A 17,579-nucleotide genomic window follows, 5' to 3' on the forward strand; every position below is an offset into this window, starting at 1 on the left:
CTCCACCCGAAATTAGTTCTTATACGCCACTGCTCAGAGGGATTTTATATATTATTCAATATTTTCAAAGTTTGTGGTAACAGTCATGGTATTTTGGTATTTACACAGTGGTCTTTTATCTTTCTTCTTCTGATTATAGGTTGTACAAATATTTATTCATTTTAATCAGTTATGTTTTTAGGATTTATTAATGGAGAGTATAAACAAATTGATTGCATAGCTTACCATGCGATTTAAGCCTACCCCCTCGACATCAAACAACAACAAAATATGTATTAAACCTCAATAAATGTTAGTTTTAGTATGTTTCATATTTATAAAAAAATCATTTTAATTGTCATTCACAAAAGTACATATTATATCAATTTTTCTTTGTCATTGATATAACATCGTGCACTTTTTCTGGATCAATAACCACTATTTTTCAATGGATGGTAAACAAAGATGTTGTCGACTGCGGTTAACATTGTTCGCTCAGTTGCGACGATGACACGTGTGCGGCAATAACTTTTCATCGCTTTTTGCCTCTCGTTATTCGTTAGTGTGATAAAACAAAAATCGTTTAAAATTTATGGAAATGGTTAAATTATATACAAAACTTGTCGTCATAACTTTTTGAAGTAGTTTCACAAGACTGATTTAAATGGTTTCTACTTTATTATTGAAAAAGAAAACGATTTTCAAGATGGCTTAAAACCTACGGTTTGGAATTGTTTTCTTAATTGTTACAAGTTTTAAGTTTTAACTTAAGCTTTTAGAAATTTGTGAATTAAATGAAATATTTTTTTCAAACAAATGGGTTTTTAATCAAATGTATCATTTACGGATACCGTCCATTATTCAAAAAATGTATTTCAATTGAATAAAATCAAAATATAATATTTAGACTATTTTTAGTTTTCAGGATAAATTTTATAATATTATCTTCAAAGATACATTTGTTAAGTTTTCAACCTATACAACATAGTTTAGAAGTTCCAATTATTGGCAAATGAGCATTAATACAATTATAATGTGTAATTTGGATAGTAGCGGTGGTGTAATTAAGTATTTACTAAAAAAATGGTATCCTACTATCCTAGAATGCTTTTTGGAAAAATTAATCACCTAAATTTAAAACAGTGAATGTATATAGGTACCTATATAACTATACAAGTAATATACTAATATAATAATAAATGTATTAATATAAATTATATGAATATGAGTAGCTATATGTTTTTTTTTTAATAGTTTACCTACATTATAATATTTAAAAAATGTATATTAAGTACACAAACACTATGACGTTAAATAATAAATAATTAATTTTAAGTTCATTGTTTCAAAAAAAATATCTAAAAATTTGAAATTACAGTAAAACATTATTCATAATTTAAAATAATAAATTTATATTATCATCATCATCGGAGGTGTTACAGCAGACAAAGATTGAAATCGGGAAAATCTTAGAAAACAAATACATTCATTTATAGTCGTTTATACACAAACACAATACAATAGTCCAATAGATTCTTATACATAGACTATTGCCTTAGATTTGTAGACTTGCTGCTTTAATCATTAAGGGAAGAATCACCCGGTCACTGGACTTGCTTATTTACTTTCCCCGAGAGTGTTGCCCATAACCAACACTCATTAGACAACGATAAAATAATACGATAGTAAAAGTATCGAAATAATAATATAGAAAATATAATTAGTATTGAAAGAAAACATCGATGCTTTACTGTAGTCTTTACTTGCATCGATATAAATATATAGCAACTCGCCTCCTAATAACGGACGATATAAATAGTGCTCGTGCACGCAATGGAGTCGAGTTGAAATGGCGTATAGGTACTATATAGGTCGTAAGACTGTTTTTCGTATACATCTCCACAAATCAGCGGTTGTGAGTGAATTGCGACGATGATGAACCCTACCGATACGGCGGCCGTGACGGTATCTTTTTATGATTTATCGATCGTCCCGAGACCCATTGATGTTCGAAATGTTTATGCATAACGGCCTCATAATATTATTATAACAACGAGTCAATGCGCATTGTTGTCGTCGTGGGCGTGACCTCTGCGCTTCACGAATCGTTATCGTCAATAATATAACGACGATGACCGCCGACGAAATGCGTTTCGTTTTAGGCGTGTTATGTTTTGGCACTGATCACCAAAACCGGTCTCGGTGCGTACACAGTACTATTATAATATTATACGTACAACACGATCGGTGACGTTTTGGAATCAGCACGCACTCGCCGGACGATCTGACCGAGCAAAATCAAAATCGAAACGATCTACACCCCCCCGCCGATCGTTCAACCTCACGGTAAAAGTCTACTGTGCCGAAGACACACGCGATGTCTAATAACAAGCAACTACATAATATCGTAGTATATCACTCGTATGACATCACATAATATCATATATGTTATGCTTAGACGTGGATTGTGTAGGCGCACGCACATTGTTTTCAAAATTATAGTTTAGAAACGATTTACTTGACCTCAGAAGTGTATACATACATACATATATGCATGTATGTATTATTATTATTATATTATTGTTGTGCTCGCGTACAATAAAATAATATTTAAACTAGGCCACCGCGCGCGTTAATCAATATATATATATATATATATATATAGTAAATTAATTAATTAATTAAATGAGGGCCATTGCCCAAAACTAAAAACCATTCGCGCCATTGTTATAATGTATAATATAATAACAAACGGTTGCAATCGTCGTCTACGTAGTATTATTATATGTGTATATATGATATGATATTATTATTCTTACTATAATATAATAACCGTTCTCTGTTTTTGTAGTCGTTATTTCGATTGTGATTGTATATTTTCTACATATACGACGTAGGCGTGTAATGCAATATTGGATTTTTGGCTTAATAATTAATATAATATAGTATAGGTTATGTACGACGTTATGTATTATTATTATCATGATATTATATAGGTCGTCATCACGCGGACTTACTGCTCTGTCGCATTGTGTATTATCGTATATATACTGATTTTGTATTAAAACGAAATTCTCACAGCCATTGCGTTTATTATATTATATATATATCTAGGTTCTAGGTATAAAACTCAATACATATAGGTATAATAATATTATGCGGTATGTGTAACGAAAACGCATCATTACAACTTGAATTGCAGGTATTCAAGTGACTTTTACAAGTCAGGCATTTTACACACACTGATTAAACAACTACGATGTCATATCAAATATAATTACAGTAGTTTAACATTTCAATACGTATGGAATACCTGTAGAAGTTGGTAGTTTATTTTACATTTTAAAATATACCGATAAGTTTTTCAAAGATAGAAATACGTTAGTTAAAAAAATACAGAAGGATTTATCAGACTTCTAGTCTGATCTTTTAAGGATAATATTTCGATATTTTCACTATATAGTAGTTGCAAAGAAACGCTATCTCATTTGATAATGATTTGTTTTAATGTTTTTTGTTTATAATTACTGTTAATAAATTGTTATATAACTAATTTAACTGTATTAACTTAATGTACTGTTTAATATTTTTACCCGCGTTACTGTATTATACGTATAATATTTATAAGTTATTTTATGTGCTACTATTATTATAATTGTTGTATTGTTACTTTAATGCTAAAGAAGAAACCCGTTTATTTGTATTTTGTATAAGATCAAATCAAATCTCTACAAACAAAAAAATTATCAATCACTTTTAAAGGATTTAAAAGAACGTGCTCAGAACCGTTTTTCGAACGCAATTATAATTTATAATCTATTTTATTACAAATGTACCTACACATATCACAACGCCTATAGGTACTATATCCTGTGCGATTATCGAGAGAAACGATTCCACGCTTCAATATGTTATACCTATCTATATTTATAAGGTCCGTGTTGGAGTAATTTTGTCTCGCACGAAACAGTTTACTTTTAAAGGTTTTTCAACAATTGTTCTGAGTTCATGAATATTAAATAGGTATTTATTTTATATACCTTAAGTTCACTTGGTCTATTGCCCGCCACGAAAGTTAACGATAAATCTCAATACATTTTGGTATTTATTACAGTTGTATTACTTATTTGGAGATAAGTTTCGAAAATAGTTTCATAATATTATAGACCAATACACGGCACTTACATACACGCGAATGATCCGCAAAGCAATGACATTATATAATGGCATAATATTTTTTTAAAACTACCGGAATAATTTTACGATTTATTTAGATTTATTATGAGCATAACCACAATAGTGCGCTTTTAGCTAGCTATAATTTTGTAAAAAAAAAACCATGAATATAAATTTATTTTTTGACGGTTTTCATTAAAAACGTATATTGTTTTTTAAATACTTCGTGATTTACAACTTTTTAAATTTATAATGATTTGTTAGTTACATAATGCGCTATAATTAAGATGGTCATTACCCATTAATTTACATCTTATCTTGTATTTTCTTCGTAGAAAAACGTCAAAGAGCCAAAACACTATACACAATTTGTTTTTTTAAATATCCGTTTTTCATCGTCTAGGTGCTTTTAACTTTTAACGCTGAAATAATACATTACAAAAAAAACAGAGAAATAATTGGGTTATTATGAAAATTTGATATTATAGAATATTTAATATTTTATTGATACATTTTTTTATAAGTGCAAACTGAATATTAAAAGGATTTAAAATAATACTTTAGTTAAATATAGAATATTACATTTCATGTATTAGTAATACACAGAATGTACCTACTACCTAAAAGTTCTATGTTGGTATGTTTATTTTGGATTGACTATTATTCATTACTCATTAGTAATACTTATAATACTTAATATATATATACTATTTATGCATATTTATACACTTGAATTAGTTATTATAAGTCATCCATTCAGAACTACAATATATACGACTTAAATCATACACGGTGACTCGATTTACTTTAATTATTATTTTATTTAAGATTCTATAATTCAATACTTTATTATTATTTCTATGGAAAAAACCTAGTTTAGGTTGCTTTTCGGTCAATATTTTTAAAAACAATATACTAATATTTAGGCAAAGGCAATAATAATATAATTAAAAATATTAGTTATTTATAAAAGGAAAAATGATCATACTTTCATAAGGTCCTTCTATAACGGGAAAATTTGAATTGCTAGTTGCTGCTTCAGGGTCTATTGCTGTTGATCATCGCAGGTTGATAAATATTAATAATATATCATATTTTACGATTATAATTTGTATAATCATTTAAACAATAAGAGTATGTATAAATCGTATATATAATTTAACGCATAGTTATACTTTGTAAAACGTATTTTGTTTATTACATATATATATAAATTTGAAGATAATAAATTAAAATATTTATATTATGTATATATATACATATTACATAAAAATACACGAATAAGGTTTTTTACATGTCATTAAAAGAAATGCACTTAGAATTTTGTTTTCGTAATGAAAAAAAACTCGTAAGAAAAAAAAAAGTGAAATTCCATCAAGTTATCGTCGTCGGTATGAGAAATGATCGGAAACGGCTATTACCATTTGTTGTAACCGTAGCCAGTGGATTGTGGGTAAGAGCTGTAGCCCTTATTGTATCCGCTGTAACCGTGAGCGCCGTAGTTGTCGTTGTCGTAGTAGCTGTTGTGACCGTAACCGGAGTTGTACGATCCTGGGTAGTTGTAGCTGTTGCTGTACGAGTAGGCAGACGACGGGTATTTGTTGTAGCCCTGGTCGTATCCACCGTAGTAGTTGTTACCGTAACCGCTGCTCGGGTACTTGCTGTAGCCGCTGTTGTAGCCGTTTCCGTAGCCGCTTCCGTAGCCGGAAGAGTATCCGCTGTTGTATGTGGACGGGTAGCCGCTGTATGATGGGTAACTGTTGTATCCTCCGCTGTAGCTAGACGGGTAGCTGTTGTAACCGCTGTTGTAACCGCCGTTGTATCCGCTGCTGTAGCCGGTCGGGTAACTGTTGTAACCGCCCGAGAAGACTATAATAATGCGAAAAAAAAACCAAACGCGTCAAGTACAATAAAATTATTGTCGTCGTATATATAAACGCATAATATTGCGGAAAGTAGGTGTATTATATATACATAATATATAATAGGTTTTATATACTCTGCGATAATATCGTATTATTTCGGAGCGGTGGACAACGTAATGATATGATTATTATATTAAAAATGACGTGTAGTTGTCACCGGTAACACGAGTTGAACTCGTCGAGGTTTCTCATTGTTAAAACGATAATATTATTATAATGATGAAAAACACAAATACGTACGCGCGCCCATTACAAAACCCACGAAGGTCGCATGGATGGTCTCAGAATTAATCTCAAAAGACACGGTCCCGTAGTCATCACGGACGTTCACACACACGTGTTGTGGCGGTTACCGCTGTAGACCGCGGGCGCACGCGAGACACGGCGCGGACAGCGGTTTCCGCGAGCAGGAAAACTGCATCCTGTTTGGTTTTCTTGTTTTCCTTACTACGCGTCGGATAATATTTCGGCGAAGGATACGCGTGTACCGATATAGTGTTTGCGTTTGATTTCGTATATGAACGCGGCGACGTGTGAGCGTATAGGTATTTCGTGATGGCCGTCCGCGCGCAGGCAAGTGCAATAAAACTGTCGTCGGTCCGTATGTATACACGACATAATATTGTAGTACGTGATTTGGAACCTTGGATCGGAGACGACGATGGTTATAATATAACGATGGTTGGACGAAAATTTACGAAACGAATATTATGACGAGTGTATAATTTTATCTTTGAGTTCGATTTTGTACATTATACCCATACACATTTGCGAGAATGGTTATTCGTCGAAACGAAAATCGAGAAACGATAAAGACGTTATGCGATGAAAACTCAAACTAGAGAGAAACCAATAGTATATTGAACTAAACGAATTTAATAGTTTTATTTTGAAAAGAATATAGGTAGATTCGAATTGTTGGTCAACACGTGGTCTTAGTGAATTTCTGTCTTTTGTGTCTTTTATATATTCATATAATTATAAAGTTTAGCAATTATACATTATATAAGAAAAATGTGCAAAAGGTGTATCTACATTTAAAACCAAAAATTTGCAAATAAGATGTAAATAAAATGAAATTTGTGTGTTGTGCGATGAAAAAGTTTAAAAATTAAGAATAAAAAAAGAAATTTCATATAAATAAAACACTTAGAATAAAACTATGAACACAACGAGAAACATCGACAAATAAATATATAAGTAAGTAATAGGTATTTTGAGAAAATACATTGATGAACTTATAGTTTAAAGGCTATATAAATATTAACTTACATCGTCCAGTGGCCGCTGGTGTCAGATCGGATTTATCAGATCGTTTCTCGACAACTTTGGTTTCTTTTTTGGCTTCTTCGCCTTTAGCCAGAGCTACGGCCACAGCCAGCACGACGAACAACTATATCATAACAGAACAGATATTATTATGAGAATGCCAATGAAAATAATATTATATTAAAGTGTTAAGTCAACACAGCTATCGCAGTCGTTATAGTTATTGGAAACTTAATAAATATATAGAGACTGATAGACGATATTATAGACGTCGAGTCGTTGAAATTAACGTCTATAAGCGCCCTATCGTTCATAATATTATAGCGACTGTATATAGTGTACTTATTGCAATATAATATAAAAGCACTCACTTTTACGAATGTGTTCATGATGGTGGTTTGCGATTTGTCTTGTGTCAGCTGTAGAATTTGATTATCTGCAGTGATGAGAAGACGGATTCGTTGTGCAGAAGAGTTCTACGGATCCAGCTTATATACTCGAGCCGGCTCGCGACCCCACCCGTATGGATAACCCTGGACTTTATGGATTGCGGTTCCGCGCGCCGTGTTTCGGGTGCCTGCCGCAGATACGAGATAAAGTCTTGTGCGTCCGTGTGCGTGTTTACGTTTGTGTTCGTGTGCGTGAGAGGAAGAAAGGATGAAAAAAAGCAAACAAAAAAAAAAAACGAACGTGATTTATTCAAATATAATATATACGTTATATTATACGCGTATATAATATATTGTTTATTCCGAAGGTCGTGAGAATTTTTTCCCTGTAAAAAAAATTTTAAGAAAAAAATACGGGTGTATAATATGTAATATATTATTTTAATACATTATTATGTTATTATTATGTCATACATATTCAATTTGATCGACGTCAAATCCATAGCGGATCCGTGCGTCATCTGATGAATCGTTATTAACATTATGTCGTTGAAACATTTTTAGTCATATTTTCCATTCAGAATACAAATATGTAATGAAATAATAAATTATATTTTGTTAATTTTTATAAAAAAATTAAACATCAATATATCATATTATAATGTTATAAATTCATTCCATCGTTGCGTTAAAGTCACTGCCATAGTTCGAGTATGATGGACGATGGTTCTAAATATGTAATAATATTATATAGAAATTATGGTTTTGATTTAATGAAATTCATACGATAAATATACGTATGTAAAAGAATGTAGTAGAATTGTCTATTAAATATGTCATGCACTGTGCATAATAATTATTTATACGAATTAATAATACTTCGATTATGCGGTGGGTAATGTTATTTTCTTACCAATCGAACTAATATGGTGAATTGTGTGAATGGCTTATAATACAACACACTTAACGATTTCGGGAGTAACAATATTTATTTTTAAATATTAAATATTTTGTTAAAAAAATATACCTATCCATAAATAAGTTAAATTAATCATTATATACGTAATGCATATTAATTATAGTTGGTGTATTTTTGTAACATTTTAATTTTTAACCAAAAAAATGTACAGAAAAATTGAGTTTAAAAATTTAGCCTTACAACAAAAGCATAATATTTACAATATCAATAATAATAATAAAAATATGAAATATATATATAAGTTTGTTTTGTATATATATATTATATTATACAATTATTTAAAATTATTATTTTGTTGTTATCTTTATTTTATTATAAAAACTAAGAAATTATAAGTGAAAATGCTACTGGCCTATTTTATTTTTAAATTAAAGCTGGTATAATCCATTAGATCAACTATTAAGTGAGGATAGTTTAAAAATCAGAAGATTTAAATTTTATATGATGTATTTTCATGTAGTTTTTTTATGGAATTCTTTGTAATGTTTAAATGTTTTTGAGAATAATCAGTATAATTTAAGTCTTTGTTGAGGATTGTGTACGATCAAGCGAGGGATATTGGTTATTGTTACTGAGGGATTTAAGAATTCAATGATTCTTTTAAAATGTTACATAATTAAATCGTGTGATTTATCAATATAAATAATTCAATATTTGTATATGATATAACTATAAATTGATATTTTTAACTTTTTGGAATCTAGTCTTCTGAATTTAGTACTTGATGCTTAAAAAGAAAACTTTCTTCGTAGGTATTTACACCTAAATTAGGATTGACAACATTTAAATGTATGAATGTATTTAAATAAAGTATAAATAAAATTAATGACACAATTCTCTGTGGTGTAAATGTAGTCCAAGAGCAAAATGGGAGAAGGTCCTCAATAGGTAATAATAAATTAAATTCGATAGTTTAAAAAAACATACATAATGCACTTAGAGTCTATAAGTAAACGATATTACAATAGTCGAGAAATTTGTTGTAAATAATTATAAAGATTCTTTTTGTTTCATAATTTACTGGGAATGTAAATTCATTGTTTAGCTTATTTTAAACATTAAAAATAATTAATTGGGACTAAGACACTAGATATCTTATAATTTAAATAAAATAAATAAAAATTCTGAAAAATATCATGAAATGCTTAAAAAATGAAAATATATTGGAACAAAAAATTATTATAATATCAATAATTAAAATTGTTGTACTATCTGAGAAATTTATTTTGCAATAAGCTAAAAAAAATAAATTTGAATTTCTAAAAATAATCTTGATGATTTTCAAAATATTTTTGATTTGAAAGTTTCAATTATAGAGACGTACAAATGCTAGTATGCCAATAGCTACCACACTTTATTATATATTTACCTATACATTTATACCCATTAGTGCGGGCCTCGGAAAATCTACTTTTGAGCTAAAATATTATTTTATGCGGTAAAATTGTTTTATTAATTTTGTTTGTGCTTTATTTAAATACATAAATACATCAGGAAAAATCACAATATAGATAGATGAAATTCAAAGTTGGATTAAATTACATATTTTTTGACGAATAACGGTGTTAATTATTTTGTTATTATTCAAAAACACTATTTACGAGGATTTAAAAATTGTACGTATTTTATGAATTTTACTATACGCAATTTCATTTTCAAAATATATAGATTACTTTTAAGATATTATATATTATTTATACTTATTCAAACTGTTATACAGTATGGAGATATTGACTCAAAAGTTAACAATAATAATATAATATGGTGTAGATATGTATATTATTTAATTATTACATATACTAATAATATAATAAATGCAATATACTCTGGAAAAATTAAATCAATCTACCGTAATACACATTGGGAAATAATCAAATAAATTACTCTAATAATAATATTAATAAACATATTATGAAATGTACTATTGATGTAGGCTGAGAAATTGTCTCCACTTAGAATCGTTTTTGGTATACAATAATATACCATCAAATTTAAATTTAACATATCCATTTTAGGTAACGCCTACTGTACATCAGAGCAATACTCATTTGCCCAATTGCCTTCTTTTTATTTTTAAAAGTATCAAGTTTAAAATTCAGAAAATTTGATTCAAAATAGTTTTGTATTCGTTAGTTACGTCCCAAAATATTATTGAATGTATGAAGTAATTAACACAAAGTATGGAACCACGTGAAGTTAGCCACCCTTACCAAATATTTAAATTTTTTTTTTGAGAAAAAAATGAAGTTTCTATATGTGGAAAACTAGATTTCAAATAATTCCAATTAAGTTTCAAAATATTATAGAAGGTTTGAAATTATACGAGTATTATGATACTATACGGATGGACTAATTTCTTGAAGTTCCATCTGTTTTTTATCCGCTAAACAAATTTATTCTCCGTATTTCGACATGAACTAATTATTTATTATAAGTCTTTTTTTGTACTAATTTGCATTTATAAAAATCAATAATAGTATCTGTTGACAAATATGCCAGTGAAAGTAGCAATGCCGTAATGGGTATTATGGGATAATAAGTATATTTTTATATTTTTACATACTCGTAGTATTAATACACAATTCTGAAAAAGCAGACAAATAGGTAAAAATAATAAGGTGAATATTATGTTTAGGTATATATCCAACTATATACCTATCTCGCTTATTTCATCAAAATAAATATTGAATGAATACACGTAAATACGTTATTATAAAATGTATACGAAAATATATTGATGTTTAAATCGCCTATTAATAGTAGGTAAGCATAATTTTGACTAATGGTTTGTTTGAAGTATAGTTAGTGTACGATGAGTCTGAATACAAAATTACTCCTATGACCTAGTATTAAATATAATGCAATAATAATGACGCATAACCATGGCAACTAAACGTCATCCCGCTCGAGAGAAAAAAAAATAGCTAAAGCAGAAATTAGTGTATTTATAACGTTTTCAAAAAACGAAATCCTTCGAATACGAATGATATGTTCTTGTTCCTCAATACACGTTAGTCCGATCCTTTCATAACGTATAGTGAATAGTATGTATGTACGAATGAGTGTGTGATATGCCTTCAGGAATTATGTAAAACATCTAATTTAATCATGCATTTGGTCGATTATTACGGGCACGATTTAGTTGTGCAATTATTCTCTTTTTATTTCTTGCTAATAACGTATAACTACTAATTATACATTATCGATAAAAATATTTAATTAATATTATATTGTTGTATATAATATATGTATGATATTGTAGTACAGCGATGGACTATAAATGAGGCGTAAACTTTGTATTATATATATATATATACTTAAATGTGTATATATATACATTATTATGCTCGTATACGGTGTGGTATGGGGCGTATTGCATATTATGTACTTTATTCTGATGTATCACAATATTAGTTTGTGGTATATACTTCAAGTGCATGTTGCACAAGCGAAGAAACTCACGATGATTTAAAATTATAGTTAAATATAATGTAACGCGTATGGTTTTTGTGATTTCGCATAGATATTAAACGCTGTAGTGACCGTTGCAATACGCAATTTTATATTTGCGAGTGATAGCAATTAGAGAACAGTCTATAAAACTGCGAAACCGCGAATAAATCAAAGATTTATGTGTAATGCGGCATTTCCTCAGATTCGTCCCAAACGACTGACAAGTTACTTACCTTAGCCTGCGCCCACTGCAAATACCTACTGTGGTCTTATAATATTATCATTGTTACAAAGTGTGAATCGAATTGGACGACTGCAGAATTATTTCCGTGCAGTGTGTATTATGTATATATTCTAGAAGTAGGTACATAATAAAAATAATAATAATATATTATTACTGTGTATAATATTAATTATTTAAATACAGACGTTTGATACTATATATACATTATACAGTGTGTCTGAACACAAAAAGTTTGTCCTCGTGTATGCATACACCCGCCTACTAGAATAATAATATAAAATAAATATGCTCCTCTGTAACCGCCACCTACTTACATAGAAGTCTTAAAAACACACATTATAAAAATTTTGATACTTAATGGATATTTTGACAGTTCAACTTTTGAAATATTTACATAACAACCATTATTTGAAATATAGTTCAGGTGTCTCAGTTATTTGAAGAACATGAACTTTGAGTATATAATATATATTAAGTAATCCAAAAAAAATTATTTAAATTGAAATTCTAGCTAGCGACTTACACATCAGTTTTTAGTTTTAAGTCGTAAACGCGACCTACACGCTATAGGTTGTGGGTTTAAAACGTGATTTACAATTTTTCATAATAAAATATGGGACCAACAACTATTCAAGCGTTTTAAGCTACCACCAGAAGTTCTTTGTTTGCAGTCTCTTGTACTAGTCTAACAGCAAGTAATTACATAAAACGCCACTTTTTATTTCATGCCGCACGCTATACCCTATAGGTGTTATATTATCTTTAAATAATAATCATTTCAATTTTCAAGCGTACAACTCAAAATCAATATTTTAAACACATAATACATACACGATTCGATAAATCGTGTAAAAGTTAAATAAAAATATCACAATATACGTCCACTCAATTGTATCACAATAATGATTAAATTATCATGTTAACTGAAGAATAATGAAATTAATATTATAACTTACAATAATTTCTAATGGAGGTAGGTATCTATATAAAAAATAAATGTTCGTATATATATATTAACTATTATAGTTGTCTGTCATTTAATTTTATCGATGAATCGATATAATACGTAGGTAGGCCCCGTATATTAGACCGTTACTAAATTATAATAATATAATTACTTGCGTGGTATTCTATAACATATTAATATAAACTAATCTATAGTTCTCAAATGCATAAGCTATTAATTCTAGAAATGCATTGCCCGAGACTGAGGGACTTCATCGTGTATAACATAATAATAATATGCGAAGTGGTGCTGGTGACTTTCGATGGATCGCTGTTGATTTGTCTGTGCCTACGTTTATTTGAAAAATTATAATATTAATCGTTATTAAATTGAAATATTTATAACAAAGAGTAACTATTCTCCGGATTTAAATCTAATTGACAAAATGACAACGATAGTTACACTTCAACTTCACAACATGTTAACAGTTATAAGTACAACCTAACTAATTAATTGTAATATTAACTAGGTATCTAGATATCTATTATCAAACACTTATTCTCACGATCGTAAGTAATACAAAAATTATACGTTTTAATTTTATTATCAATACGATTTAGCATGTTTATCAATATAATTGTATTTATTATTTATAATGATTTGTAAGTAATTAGGACATATTAGGTACTTTTGATACTATAATTACATCGGTACACTGCAGTAAGTCGGCCTCCAAAATATTATTATATAATCGATAGGTACCTATATGCTTGTCATATAACCTAACCAACCCTGATATATATATAGTTTTATAGTTATATTTTAAAGAGCACAAACACAAGAAAGGGGGGTATCTCACCTATATATAATAGGTATATATTTATATACATATATATATATTATGACGTATGTGTATACGTTTTTTAAACTCTATTGTCATCCGACTGTATACGGCAGACAACGGAACGGATTAAAAGATTGCAGGACACTGCATATAGTACGACGGATACGCGCCGTGAGTATTATATTATTCGTACACAAGACGTATTTGTCGCGAAGAATAGAAACAACGGTTGGCCCCCGCGGTGATGGCGATCTAGAGGCCATGTCTGATAGACCTTACGGGACACAATATTATATGGTACGTTTAATAATAGGTATGTTAGACTCGAGTAAGTCTGCGCATGGACACTGTATCATAGAAACACAATATTATACTGTACATAGGTGTTTTATTGTGCGTGCAACGTTGGCGAAGTTGGACTGGATGAAACAAATGTTCGTTCGAGGTAAAAAAAAAAAAAAAATTGAACAATTACAATTTTTAATCGTATATATTACGCGTAGGTAAAATACACTAATACTATAACAGTGATTTTGAATATCATTGTAGATTAATGGGGTCATAAAAAAAATCGGCGTTGGTGAGGCACCTATTTAGAATTTGATAACGAATTAAATAAATGTTTACGATATTCGATTAATTTTATCCCGACATGATTAAATATTAAAGATATATTATTAATCATTATTGTTGAATTACATTCCAATGTTTTCTAAACAGAATAAAATAAATAAAAAAAAATGTTTTAGAAAAAGTGTATTATCTAAATTTGCATTAAAAACTAAATTATAGTTATTATTTATGAGGATTATGAGCTATAACAAATACCAACCAAGATGAGATATTATAACATAATATTAAAATATATACTATCTACTTATATATAAGTAACCGAGTATATTGCATAATTAAGTTAAACTTAGGATATTATATAGCAATAAAATATTGCTTAAATGATTTTGACTTTATATGAGGTACCTATCACGTTTTTAGAAACCGTAAGGCACGTAATTTATTGAACTTATGATGACGGAGTTATATTACATTTTTTTTATATATATTTTTTGTACTTGAGTGGAGGGCGCTAAATTTAACGTAACCTCGTTTGAACGATTAAATGTAATGAGTTGTTTATCAGAGAAATAATAAGGACGATTAATATCAGTTTTTAGTTCGTGGGATGTAGGTTTGTTGTACTTATACGTTTCACGGGGCTTAGATGTTTTATATTTATAAAATATCGTTTGTCGATTCAAAAAAGATTATAAACGCCAATGTTATGCAATAATCAGCGTGCGCGTGTTTTGTTATATAAAGTACGAGTATAGTATATATATATATAATATGTATAAGTTGCACCTAATAATATTTTGTAATACTTGATGTCAACATAATTGTTGTAGCTGAAGGAAATCTCTAGATAAAGATATTTATAAATAATTGTAATAATAAAGTATATTATATTAATCAAAAAACAATCTATCGCCGTGACTAACAGGGACGCTGCAAAAATCAGAAGTATTCAAGAATAAAATGTGAGTATATTACATTTTCAAACATAATCAGTGCAAAATACAAGAAAGTGTAAGACGAAACATCACTGCAATGTACACACAAATCTACGTGCGTATACTTCACTACTTCAGCAAAGTCTCTTTACTACCATCCGTTCATAATATTTTCTATGTGTCAATATTAATATTTATATAATTGTATATCATTATATAGTAATCATACCGTGTGAGTAATAAAATATACGCCCAACGTTATAATATTTATAACTTAAAAGCCAATCGCTCGTAGCGGCATATCAAATCGTAACTATAAATGTTTTGTTGTATGGCCATAATAACTAATACCGATATAATGCACACTGTTGTTGACAAATTCTGTTAATTATATATGTCTTAAGTTATAAACCACAAACGCATTATACATACATATATATATATATGCTATTATTATTATATGTGGTCGACGGTCAGTATGGTCAGTGTGTATATGTTTTGGCAAGGTCCAATATTGCAACACACTCGCCTACTCACAACATTGAAGCGCTATTGAAAATCTTTACAATCTCTTATTTCAACAATAAATTGTGTCTACTTCCGAAAATTTGGTTAATACCCGGGCCATATATAACTAACGTAGCTATTAGATGATTTAGATGTATATGACGTATTATAAACGTTAACTGTGTGTACATGATAATTTACTAAATCGTCAAATCGATCGTTTCATTAACATTTAGTTTTACACAAATTGCTTTCCCACAATCTATAATTAGTATAATTTAGTTAATATTTGGCACTATTTTAAATATTTTTATATAAAGATTTCTGATATTATTTAACGTCTTATAGGTACACGTCAAAGTACAATGACTACGGTAAAATCAAATAAATAAAAAAAAACCATCAATAATGATTTGTAATAAATTCACACCGATCAATCAATGGAATATTCTTTTTGCTTTCTGATTTTACATTGGAATTTCGTTATATTTTATAGTGAACTTTTTTTTGGCGAAAATAACTGCTCAATTATCGTTTTCATATTTAATATTACAACTTACGATTTTGCATTAAGGTTATTAATTCATATGGATAAGTTCTCCAAGCTCGGTTTTTGTACTTAGCTATTTTTCCTGTCGTTTTCAAAATATTGATAAACATATACAGTGCCGGTGTAGAACAGGTGCCGCCCTAGGCCCTTTTAAATATGCCGCCCCTACCCCAAGAAAAAAAATAATGTAGTGTTTATTTCATTTAAAAGAAATTAGCTCAGTATTCATTATAAACAAAACAAGTAATTACAAATTCTAATAAACAATGATACATTTTTAATCTCATACCTTATACCTATGTTATCTATAACATTTTATATATGATTTTTTTCATTTCTTACAAAATTTTTCGCCCTAGGTCCAGGCCTCACGGGCCTAAGCGTAAATCCGGCACTGAAAATATATTAAGAATAAATAATTTTCTGTGAAAACTGAATATTTTTATTGTAATAAATTGTTTAAGTTAAATTAAATAACAATAATTTTTTTTTATAGTTAAACAAATTTAATGTTAGCACCAATGGTTTAATACTTAAGCTTTATTGTTTATAATTTTGATTTTTTTGTCATTATACGGATCAGGGCATCGACGTTGCGTATGAACTTATCTATACCTAATGTAAATCAAAAAACGCGTGTATGATACTTAATTAAACGGGTCATAATAAAACAAAAGGTTTATCTATTTATGACATGGAAAATAAGTCAACTTCCATAAATAATTAAATTACACTATGGTTTACATCAATCCACTCACTAATTATTTCATTGGGTAATCTGGATCGCCGCGTATCCTGGACAAGATACGT

General features: G+C 29.0%; 1 protein-coding gene across 1 annotated transcript; it reads right to left on the reverse strand.

The window, feature by feature from the left end:
• Nucleotides 1–5,324: 5,324 nt before the first annotated feature.
• Nucleotides 5,325–7,881, reverse strand: LOC132929879 (keratin-associated protein 21-1-like). Its single transcript, XM_060995511.1, has 3 exons — nucleotides 7,721–7,881; nucleotides 7,353–7,473; nucleotides 5,325–6,024 (listed from the first exon to the last, which is right to left on the reverse strand). The coding sequence occupies exons 1-3, from the start codon at nucleotides 7,736–7,738 to the stop codon at nucleotides 5,573–5,575; spliced, it is 591 nt and encodes a 196-aa protein (XP_060851494.1). The 5' UTR covers nucleotides 7,739–7,881; the 3' UTR covers nucleotides 5,325–5,572.
• Between the last annotated feature and the right edge of the window lie 9,698 nt (nucleotides 7,882–17,579).

This window comes from Rhopalosiphum padi, chromosome 4, assembly GCF_020882245.1.
Source record: "Rhopalosiphum padi isolate XX-2018 chromosome 4, ASM2088224v1, whole genome shotgun sequence".
Lineage (NCBI taxonomy): Eukaryota > Metazoa > Arthropoda > Insecta > Hemiptera > Aphididae > Rhopalosiphum > Rhopalosiphum padi.